A 12,017-nucleotide genomic window follows, 5' to 3' on the forward strand; every position below is an offset into this window, starting at 1 on the left:
TGTTGGTTGCAGTGTCCCGGCTGTAACCAACCTGGCTGAGCTCATGTGAAAGTTCAGGTTTGTTTGCTGTCTTTTTTTTGTTGTTGTTGTTTGTTTTTGTTTGTTTGGTTTTTTGTCTCTTTGGGCTGCTTTTTAAGCTATAACCTTCACACAAATTGGCTGTAGAAAACTAGAGAAATAGAAGTGTTAGCAGAACTTCTTCCATAGTTTAGTATCTTTCTTTGTTAGCTGTCTTTTTAAATTTTTTATTTGTGTGTATATGTACATAAGTATATATAAACATAGAGCCAAAGGTCAGAGTTGAATGCTTGTCTCAATAACTCTCCACATTATTTTTTTGAGTCAGGGTCTCTCACTAAACTTGGAGCTTGATGATTGGCTAGACTGGATGGCCAACAAGTCCCAGGGATCCTCCTGTCTCTGCCTCCTCAGCACTGGGATTATAGATGTGTGCCCCTGTACCGAGCTTTTACATATGTGGTGGGGCTTCAAAGTCAGCTCCTCATACTTGTGCAGCAAGCATTTCACCCACTGAGCTGTCTCCTAGATTTGTTAGGTGTCTTGACTTCTTATTAGTAAAAAGAAAAGAGCTTTGATGAGCAATTCCTGTTTTCTGTCAGTGGCAGTTCTAACACCAGCAGGAGAAGCTTTCCCTTACATGCTCACCTCTTTTCTTTACCATTCTGAGGGTTCTGCAAGTCATGCTGTATGCACAATTATGTCTTGTTGTAAATGGTGATTAATATTTACTACTGGTTTATCTTTTAGTAATGCTGCTGTTAAACCTAACAGCTGTATAACCAAATCACCACACAGAGACTGGGTTTATTTAGTTAACCTAGAACACAATGCTGGGCAATAGTTACTCCATCCTAAACCTCCAAGCCCTCATAGTTTCCTAACATTTAGATTTCCCATACTGTACTTGCATTTTGTGACATCTTAGGTCTGGTTCATGCTCCATGTCCTCCAAGATCTTTCCTCCAGCCCTGTTCTCCTAGCTCCCTCTTGCCCCTTCTCTCCCACTCATTTCCTGCCCTCTGGCTCCTCCCTTTGCACAACATTGTGGCTAGTTGTTTTATTTTGGCCTGTTTACACACAGTTGAGACAGGATGCTTAGACTAAGTATCACCATGCAATATCCGGATTGAAACCAAAGAGTTGGGGGGGAGGGACAAATCAGCATTTGATGAACAAGAGTAAGTGTATACATTTTAAAAGAACATTATACCAACAATGTCTGCAGAAAGATATAAAAGGGACATTAACCTACTGGGGAACATTGGGGTTTTTGTTTGTTTTCAGAGGCTGAGCGTCTCTGAGAAAGATTTCCCTTCATAGATTAACTGCATCATCATTGTTATTATTAGTGTGCTTGTGAAGGTATGGTGTGTGTATGTTTGTGTGCATGTGTGTGTGTGAGAGAGTGAATGTGGTGTTCCCATATGATGGCTTGTGTGTGGAGATGACAATTTTCAGGAATTCTCTCTTTGCATCTTTTGTGGTTCTAGGGATCGAACTCAGGTCATGAGGCTTGAGTAGCTGAGCCTCCTCACTGACTCTCTCTTGAACTTTTGAGATTCCTCTTAGATTATGGATCAAGTTAAATTTTATTACCTGTTGAAAGCCAAGCTGGGCAAAAGTAGGAACCTTCCAGAAGGTATGGGGATTTCAAACAGCCAAGAAGCTGTGCTGTGCTCCTCCCTGTGTGTCTCCTTCCTACAGTACTAATGCCCACCCCCATCTAAGAAGTTTGTGCAGCTTGTGCTATGGCCCAGCTTCTTAGTGCTTTCTGCTGAGATGCAGACCCAGAGCTGTGCATCCACTTTCTGACTAGGGAGGCTGACTAGGCGGGGGCAGAGGGCTAGAGGTATCTGTCAGTGCAGACATGGGGAACAGTTTAAATGGGCCACCTTCACTTAGCTCTAGCCAGCTACTGATGCATGAGTCTGCCTATGTCTTCCAGTAAAAGCTACTTTCTCCAGGAGTTTGGAAGCGGGGACAAAGCAAGGAAAAGAAATGGCTAGCTGCTAAAGTAGATGGCAGGAAGCATTGTTTTAAAGTAAAAGGAGCACAGTTGTTGGCTGAGGAAATTGTTATTTGGGTGTGGCTAGTGCTTGCATGAAACCCAGTTGTGTACGTGTCCCTTTGCTGAGGGCTAGGGGTTCCTTTCAGGATGGAAGAAGATATGGGTTCTGGAGGAGGAAACAGGTGTCCATCTTCTATTTGATCATAGCTGAGTAAACTCTTGGGAACAGTGAATAGTGACCTCAGACCTCTCTGAGACCTCATGTTTTAGGACACAGGTTTTCTTATGTAAAATATATAAGACTAGCCAAAAATGCTAATTAGAAATGCTTATTATTCCTGGTCTCACCCCTACAGATTTCCATTTAGGTGGTGGAAATGGAACCAAGGACCCTGCAGGTTTTTTGTTTTGTTTTGTTTTGTTTTTGTTTAATAATCCCCTCATCAGTCTTAAATAAAATAGACAGTAAAACCAACGGTATCTAGTCATTTGAAATATAAAGCTCTATTATTCCTACCTCATAGAATGGGTAAGAATTGAATTAAAGATCCTTGGAGGCAAAATGGAGCCCTGGCTTGGAGCTGGGCCCCCACATATGTCACACAGGCCCCAATTCCTGACTTCTACTTTCTAGCTGTATGATTTGATTCACTTGTTCTCTGCTCTAGATCTTGTATCCTTTATAAAAGGTAAATAATGATAATATAGTAATATCTACTACACAGGATATTCGAAGGATTAAATGGTTTAATACATGTGAAGTGCTTATAAATGCAGAAGGAATCTAGCAGCATGTATCCAAGTAAATACACCTTAGGTTGTTTTTGTTTTTGTTTTTTTTTCTTTAAGTTTGTTTCCTGTGGGTAACAAACAAATTAAGGCTTAATGAGGTTTATTAGGGTTTCTGTTGCTATGATGAAACACCATGACCAAAAGCTACTTGGGGAGGAAAGGGCTTATTTTGCTTATACTTGCATATCACAGTTTAATCAGGTAATCAGGGGAGAACTCAGACAGGGCAAGAACCTAGAGGCAGGAGCTGAAGCAGAGGCCATGGAGGAGTGCTGCTTACTGGCTTGCCTCTCTGTCTTGCTGCTATGTCTTCCTCAGTCTGCTTTTTTATAGTACCCACAAGCACCAGCATAGAGATGCCACTGCCTATAGTGGTCTGGGCCCTCCCACATCAGTCATCATTCAAGAAAATGTACCATGGGCCAATCTGGTAGGGGACATTTTCTCAAATGAGGTTCCCTTTTCCAAAATGACTCTAGTTTGAGTCAAGTTGACATAAAAACTTGTCAGCTTAGAGGCCTTTCTGATGTTCAAGTTTTAGCAACTTCCCTCCTATGACAGCTCTGCCAAGACAGGGACATCTTACCATTTTTACATTGCAGGTACATATACAGTGCCTGGCATAGTAAAATTAACTGAATGGCAGTGCCAGAGAATGTGAAAAGTGATTCAGGCTGAGGAATTGGGAGAAGCATGATCTGGAAGAAAAGCCTTTTGTTAAGTATCTGTGTGTCTGGGAAAAGGGCATGTTGTTATCATTGCTGTTTTATTGAGAAAGCCAGCTTCTGGAATGCACTTGTGCAAGGTCACACAACCAACAGCTGATGGGCAGGGTTGGGTGCAGTTTTCTGACTATGTCAGGTATATTCTTACTGTTTCTTATGTGTCTAGGAAATTCCAGTGGTGCTTTACTGTGTTATTTCTCTGACTTAAAACTCTTCATATAGTTGTTTGAAATTTATTGGAGCTAGGTTTTTTAGAAACTAGTGATTGGTTATAGATACTAATTGAAGAATTTCCTTTTCTAAATATGTTGTTTCTGTCTGGGCTTTGCCATTTATGGATGGACCTTTGGACAGCAAACCAGCTTCTCATCTTGCTCTTGTGGGCATTTTAAAGTACCTTTAACACAACTAGCTGACAGTGTAGAGGAGGGCCAGCAAGATGGCTCAGTAGGTTAAGGTGCTTGCTGCCAAGCACCATGACTTGTTTGATTTTGTAGACCCACATGGCAGAAGGAGAGAACAGACTCTACAAGTTACTCTGCCCTCTATATGTACTCATGGTACATGTGTCCCACCCCAACACACATGCACATAGATAAGAAAAAGAAAAGTATATAAAGGAGAGCTTGGGCCTGTTTCTCTATTTGTTACATCATCCTAGGATTTTTTTTTAATTTCACCCAAATGTCAGAATGAGCTTCAGTTTCCTCTTCACTAGTTGCCTCTCTATTCATGTTACAACTACAGAATAGCGTTCTAGAGTAGGGGGCCATCACTCACAACACTAGAGATTTATCAGGGACAGAAATTATGTCTTTTATCATATTTTTAAACATAATTCCATTTCTAGTATTTTCACATACATCTTCTCCTTACCTGAAGGCCTACCCTGGAAGAAGTAGAATATGCTGGGAATTACACTGGTGGGTGGTGATAGTAAAAGCATGCAATGACTATCATTTCAGTCATGTGCACTCAAAAGCTGACATGTGCCAAGTTGAGTCCTTCACTGTTGAGCTCTCTGAGGACCCTGAGAGCTGGCATGAGAGAGCTTCTGGGTCTGCCTCTTCTCTCCTGCTTGCACAGAGCTATATGCAAGCACCTAATGGGGAGATGGGCTGCCAGTAGAGAGTATCTCAACCAGAGCCAGTGGCATAGGTGCCCCAGCAGCAACTGGCCTGTCATCGTGTCATTGTAATTCCTAGTGTTACGTTAGACATTGACATTTACAAAGTTATTTTCCTTCAGCAATACTTTTCTCTGCTTTGTAAAGGGTGAAAGTGAGGTTCCAGTGATTTCTTTTCCTTCTTTTTAAAATTCATCTTTCTACTAACAGGTTTAGTGCTTCTGGTTTTATGTTGAAGTCTTTGATCCACTTTGACATTAATTTTGTGCAGGGTGATACGTCTGGATCTACTTGTATTTTTCTACATGTAGACATCCAGTTAGACCAGCACCAGTTGAAGATGCTCTCTTTTTTCCAGTGTATGGTTTTGGCATCTTTATAAAAAATCAGGTGTTCATAGGTGTGTGGGTTTATATCTGGATCTTCTATTTGATTCCATTGATTTACCAATCTGTTTCTACGCTAGTACCATGCAGTTTTTACTACTGTTGCTCTATAGTACAGCGTGAGATCAGGGATGGAGAGACCTCCAGAAGATCTTTTATTGTAGAGGATTTTTTAGCTATTCTGGGTTTCTTGTTATTCCATTGAAGTTGAGAATTTTTCTTTCAAGGTCTGTAAAGAATTGTGTTGGTAATTTGATGGGAATTGCATTGAATCTGTAGATTTCTTTTGGTAAGATGGCCATTTTTACTATGTTAAACCTGCCAAGCCATGAGCATGGGAGATCTTTCCATCTTCTGATATCTTCTTCTGTTTCTTTCTTCAGAGACTTTTTTTTTTTCATACAAGTCTTTGACTTGCTTGGTTAGAGTTATACCAAGATACTTTATATGTCTTTTGTGGTTATTGTGAAGGGTGTTATTTTCTTAATTTCTTTCTCAGCCCATTTGTCTTTTGTATACAGGAGGACTAATGATTTTTTTTTTAGTTAATTTTCTATCCAGCCACTTTGTTGAAGGTGTTTGTCAGCTGAAGGAGTTCCCTGGTTGAATTTTTGTGGTCACTCATGTATACTATCATTATCTTCCAGTTTGAATCTCCTTGATCTCTGTTAATTGTCTTATTGCTCTAGCAAGGACTTCAGGAACTATGTTGAAGAGATATGGAGAGAGTGGGCAGCCTTGCCTTGTCCCTGATTTCAGTGGGATTGATTTAAGTTTCTCTCCTTTCTATTGCATTGATTAGCTGTTTGTGTTTGGGGATGTTGGTGTAGGTGTGGGTATATACTCACATGTGCCATGAATCATATGTCAAGAGAATAACCTTTGGTTCTCTCCTCCCACCACGTGGGTTCCAACAATAGCACTCAGTTCATTAGGCTTGGTGGTAGGCACCCTGACCTGATGAAACAGCTTGCCAGCCAAAACACCTTACTGTTACTTTGGAAAAATCTTTCTTTGCTATTACAGAGTCAGTTCTCTCCTTCCACTATGTGTGTCCTAGGGATCAAACTTAAAATGTTTATTTAAATACTATATATATATATATATATATATATATACACAGGCGTACATATATATATATATTTCTAGTGGATATTAGGAAAACATGACTATTACTTCTAGCTCCTAATTGTATGTCTTTTAGATGCCATATTATCAGAATAGTCTTTCATGACTGTGTCAGATACTTTTCATTCTCTTTTCTTCACTCAGGCTTAATACTACTTATCATTGCCTAATATAGTAATGTACACTTAATATTCAGCATAGGAACCTAATGTGATTTTCTTTCTTTCTTTCTTTCTTTCTTTCTTTCTTTCTTTCTTTCTTTCTTTCTTTCTTTCTCTCTTTCTCTCTCTCTCTTTCTCTCTCTCTCTCTCTTTTCTTTGTTTCTTTCTTTCCTTTCTTTTGTTTGTTTTTTGATACAGGGTTTTTCTATGTATCTCTGGCTGTCCTGAAACTTACTCTGTAGACCAGGCTCATACCTGTGTGATTCTGATCTATGCTGCCCACTGGATGTAAGCTCATGAGGACAGACTTTATTCTTTGCTGGATCATCATTTGCTTTAGGCAGAGTTGCTCAGCAAATATTTTTTGGAATGAATGAATGAATGGTTTATTGCTTAGAACAAAACTAATATTTCTTTAAGAAAGGAAATATTTAAATTTTATCTATGAATTATGAATGACCAGGACAAGATTTTGGAAAACATGCCAAAAATTATGAGTGTGATGAGGAATGATGGGAAACCTAATGAATGAGCGTTGGATGGAAATAGAGGTTTGTCCCCTCCCCCATTTTAATAGAAATTATTTTTTTGTGAGGTAACAAATTATCTTCTAGCTCACAGACTCTTCCATATTGGAGGGCAGGGTTAGGAAAGTGGTTTTTACCACTTACCACAGGAACCCTTCTGGCCATGGTGGATCTTTCTGGAAGATATTTGGAGTGCTCTGGCTGGCTGTAGAAACTTTACAGCTGTGTTTTCTTTGCAGGGCTCTGGGTTTGCAGAGAGCCGAAATGACCATGACTGCCAACAAGAACTCCAGTATCACCCATGGAGCTGGAGGCACTAAGGCCCCTCGGGAGACTCTGAGCAGGTGGGTAGAGGTACAGCTCTAGGAGATGGCATCAAGAGTCTGCAAATGACCTGGGGCCCAGGTAGGATCTCTGCAAAGTATAAATCTGTCATGACTGCTGATCACCTTGTTTGCTAGTTGGCCCAACTTGTGCTGACTGTTAGGCAGAAGCCTTGTCTGACACACACCATATTCTAGTTCTAAAAACAAAAAAACAAAACAACAACAACAACAAAAAACTATTTGGCATGGCAACTAGAAGCACTAAAAACAGCTCTGCCATGTACCAAGAAGCCCAGGCATGCTAGTAACATGACAGTAAGAAGCAGGTTAGAAAAGATGGAGACATCTTAAAGCCAAGCTCTCCTGCCATGAGGAAACGGACCTTATTGGGGCAGTGGTGGCTAGACAGTCACACATGTTAGCATAAGTTCCAAGCAGAAGTCTAGACCATGTAACAACATAGGCCTAGCCACAAAGAAAACAACTTAGGGGAATTTTAGTCATTCTCTGTAATTATCTACTATCCTGTTCTTTTAATCCTCTTTGCTTTCAAATTTAAACTTAAAATGCTTATTTGGTTTTTTATTTGTTTTCTTAAGACATGGTTTTTCTGTATAGCCTTGGACGTTCCTGGAACTCACTCTGTAGACCAGGCTGATTTCAAACTCACAGAGAATTGCCTGCCTCTGCCTCCCAATAGCATGCGCCATCACTGCCCAGCAAATGCTAAATTACTTAGCCAGATCATGAGCTCTCAGAACATTTTCTAGTGCTCTCTAAAAATCTCTTCTGCCCCAGCTGTAAAATCCCATTAATAAGGTGTCAGAGTTGCTATGAGAATTAAATGAAAAGATATGGAAGTGCTATAGTAGGGGCTATAGTAAAGCTGCTAGAATAATAACAAATCCCATCCTGTGATGAGATAATAAGCTTCCAGGACTGTTATATAGATGTGTAACTCTCTCCTGTACTTCTCGGGACTTGGCCAAGGCTACATGCTAGTCCTGGAAGAACTTGTGGACTTTAAATAAAGCCACAGATGTTTTCACAGACTCTTCTGTGATATGATATCGCTTAGATGGCCAGATTTAGGCTCTTAATCACTGGGAGGATGTGTGAGAATGCTAAGGTGTGCTTGGGATAGGACTAGTCCTTTATCCTAATATCTGGGATGAGCCCAGTGGTGTTTGCTACCTCAGGTTTAAACTGAGGTGATGGTAGATGTTAAGTTTACTCAAGAGCTGGTATCCAGATGGCTAGTTGGATAAGACCTAAAATATAGCATGTGGGGAGTGACTGGTATGAATTAGTTCTGTAAAAAGTCCACACTGTACATATAAGACTTGGTCCTGGTTTCAGTCTAATGGACTGTGCTAATCATACAGGGCTTGGGTAGGCTCTTAAGTATATAAGAGCTTTGGATTTAGCCAAAAGTTGAGTACTTACAGCAAGACCAGTAAGAACTGGTCCATGAACTAAACTCTTCCGGAACATTAGATAATTGCGACATTCTGCTTCTGGGAACCACTTTGAGGGCTCAAACAACACTGATGGCAAGTCTTACTCCTCAGTGTGTGTGTGCACATGCTTGTAGTCTTGATATACAACCCCAAATACAAAGATCACACACTTTTGCACTGAACATTATACTGAAAGTGCAGTCCTTCTTCCATATCCTCCTGAGTGCTAGGATTACAAGCTTGTACCATTACACATGGACCCACTTTAAAAAAAATGTCTCTTGCTAGGAATGAATTAAACACCTAATGACTGCATAGTGCTATTCTTACATGTATTTATTTGTACCATGTGTCTGCCTGCTGCACACAAACACCAGAAAAAGACATCAAATTCCCTGGAACTAGAGTGATAGACAGTTGTGGACTGCCACATAGGTGTTAGGAACTAAATCCCAGTCCTCTGTAAGAGCATCCAGTGCTCATATTTCCAGTCTTCTATTTTATATAAATGTATGTGTGTTTGTGTGTTAGATGTACACATGCATGTAGGTGCCAGTGGAGGCCAGAAGAGAGCATCAGACCCCGCAGAACTAGAGTTACAGGAGATTGTGAGTTTTCAGATGAGTGTGCTGGGAATCAAACTATGGTCCATGGAAAAACAACAATTTCTTGTAACCACTGAACCATCTCACTGCCCGTGACTTTTTCCTTCTAATTTCCACAATGTTACAGTTGCAGAGGTGCAGGATGTGTAGAGTTTACATTAAATTACAAAGCCGAACCAGGACTGCTGACATATTCTCCAGTTTCTATTTGGAATACACGCCTACGCACGTTTCTAAATATTTTCTTGAATTGCTTTACCTTTTAGTTTTCCAGCATGATTGCTGTCCAAACATGCTGTACAGTGTTTGTAAATATCTGAGCTTAAGATGTACCTTTTATCTCTACAGCCTCCCTTCTGTGGCTTCATTTCCTTCCTGCCACATTTCCACTCCTCTCCCTCCCTCATTTCTGGGAACCTGGCATTTGCAATGGAGTCACAGCCCCCTGTGGCTAGTGGTGTATCCTTCACTCAGAGGCCACTCCTGAGCTGTTGGTGTTACTTGGACATGGATCTGGTCATTTCTGTGATTGGCCTCACCTGAGCCACTACCTCTGAGTGTTTGGATGAGATGAAACAAGTTTCCTTTAGGAAACAGCTATCAGTGAGGGATCTCTTAGGTGTCTTAGGTGTCGGGTTCTGTGCTAAACACTAGGGAACAAAGAAGGGATAATCACTCTCTCGAGAAGGTGTTTACAATTTGACTATCTTAACATTTTAATATTATATTCTGCCTTTTCAGTAGATTGTTGGCAGGATTTGAGGCCCTTTTATCGTTGCCAGCTCAAGAATTCAAGGAAGGGAACATATTGGTGTGGACAGAAGTTTGACTGGAGAGGGCAGGGGTGCAGTGCCTTACAAAGCTAGGTCTTGAGATCCTGGTTGTTTTGGGAAACATGAATACAGTAGAATCTAGTAGTATTAAGAAGCTTTGGGATGGAGGTGGGGGGGAGCTTTCGGAAATAGGAAACTAGTGGGGATGGGCATGTGGGACCTTCAGTGCTACTGTTCAGTTCTGCATTTGCAAGGCTGTATCTTTGCCTTGTTTAAGGCTGTGCTCGATGCTGCCCCCAGCCAGTCTGCAAATTTATTTCCTTTTTACACCTTTGAAGCCTATGCTTGATTTAGGAGGAGCCTATAAGAGGAAGAAAATTTAAGCTTTGCCCTTTGCTGTGTCCTGGCCTATGGGAAGAGATTTTCTTTTCTCTTTGTGGGTGAGGCTAGTGAACACACTACATAACATCACCTGACAGGTACAGCCCTAGCAGGCTGTTCCCTGTCTGTTTTCTACAGGTTGATGCCCAACTCAGCCAGAGGATGGGGGGATGGTTCTCAAATCTCCTCTGAATTGCTGAGGTTATTTTGTGTTGGTGCTGGTGTCCTGGGGTGGGATCAGAAGCAGCTTGATGACTTGAAGATAAGGAAGTGTTCTATTTAGAGCTCACTCAGCAGCTTTGATGGGGGTCAGTTTGACCACTTGTTGCTCTCAGATTTTCTTCATGCAGTAGGACCTGAGATTTTCTACTGGAAACTCTAGCACCTGGGTCCTAACAATGTAGAAATCAAGCTGCCAGTCTTGTGTTTGGTGGCCTTGATTCTAGTTTGTAGTTATAGAAAACCTGGGTATGTGTAAGAAATGTCATTTTCTTAAGGACAAGGACGTTGACGTCCATCTGGGTTTTCAGAGCCTGAAGCATTACCTGGACTATAGAAGGCACTGCCTATGTGTTGGTCACTCCATTAGGGACAGTAGCCTCCTTTATGGAGCATAGTCCACTGGCAAGGTCGTAATGGTCCTTTTCAACTTTGGTCACTCTTCCCATCCACTCTGTAGACTTTTAGAAAGTCAGAGCTGAAAAGAGGGCTTGGAGTTCATTCATACCCCTACTTGATTTATACTCTGGAAAACAGAGGCACAGAGAAGAGGAAGTGTCCTCTGCACTCTGCAGTACTGTACTAGGGAGATGGCTCAATGGTTAAGAGCACTTGCTTCTCTTGTGGAGGACCTGAGTTCAATTCCCAACATCATGGTGATTTAAATCATCTGTAATTCCAGTTCCAGGCATTCTGACACTCTCTTCTGGTCTCTGTGGTCACCAGCATTCAGGCACATGGTGCACATGCATATAGGCAGAACACTAATATACATGTTTTTCTTTAAATCTGAAGGTAATAGGGTATAGAAGTGTTGCAAAACCTGTCCTAGCCATGATAGGCCACCACACAGGGAAACCTGCAGCCTCAGCCCCCTGCTGCTTAAGATGCTTCGTAGAATCTAACTGGGATAGATCTATTTATTGATTGATGTTAGGGGCTTAAAATGTTTTAGGTCATTTATTTTGTTCATGAATTATAAATTATAAATTGCATAGGGTTCATCCAGTTAGGTTTGTCCCTATTGCAGCATCAGGAAGGGTGGCGTAAAGGTTAAGGGTGACCAAATAGTTAGTGGTTAGAATTATCTGAAATGACAGTCAATGCTGGCACTCATTGGGACCTCAGCTGGGGAATAAGCCCCATGATTTTATGTCATGATGCCTAGATACCAAAAGTAAGAATCCTAAAAAAGCAAGACAAGCATATGTGTTATTTTATGGCTTTAGCTTAAGAAGCCACAGGGCCTTTTTTGGAGTGTTGAGGTAAGCCTTTTGGAAGCACATAGGGAATGGCCAGTGAGGTATCAGCAGTTCTACGACTCCTGGGTAGATGCTGATCCACTGCACACAGTGTTGACCCACTAGGGACTCCTGGCA

At 41.2% G+C, this 12,017-nt stretch overlaps 1 protein-coding gene across 6 annotated transcripts in view; it reads left to right on the top strand.

Moving 5' to 3' along the window:
• Positions 1-12,017, top strand: part of Dennd2b (DENN domain containing 2B) — a 165,283-nt gene that overhangs the window by 110,711 nt on the left and 42,555 nt on the right. For all 6 annotated transcript variants that reach the window (XM_060367065.1, XM_060367064.1, XM_060367062.1 and 3 more), the window contains one exon: positions 7,114-7,218. In XM_060367065.1, coding sequence (XP_060223048.1) covers positions 7,139-7,218 — 80 coding nt within the window. In that variant the 5' untranslated portion in view covers positions 7,114-7,138. The remainder of the gene's footprint in view (positions 1-7,113; positions 7,219-12,017) is intronic.

This window comes from Meriones unguiculatus, chromosome 14 (assembly GCF_030254825.1).
Source record: "Meriones unguiculatus strain TT.TT164.6M chromosome 14, Bangor_MerUng_6.1, whole genome shotgun sequence".
NCBI lineage: Eukaryota > Metazoa > Chordata > Mammalia > Rodentia > Muridae > Meriones > Meriones unguiculatus.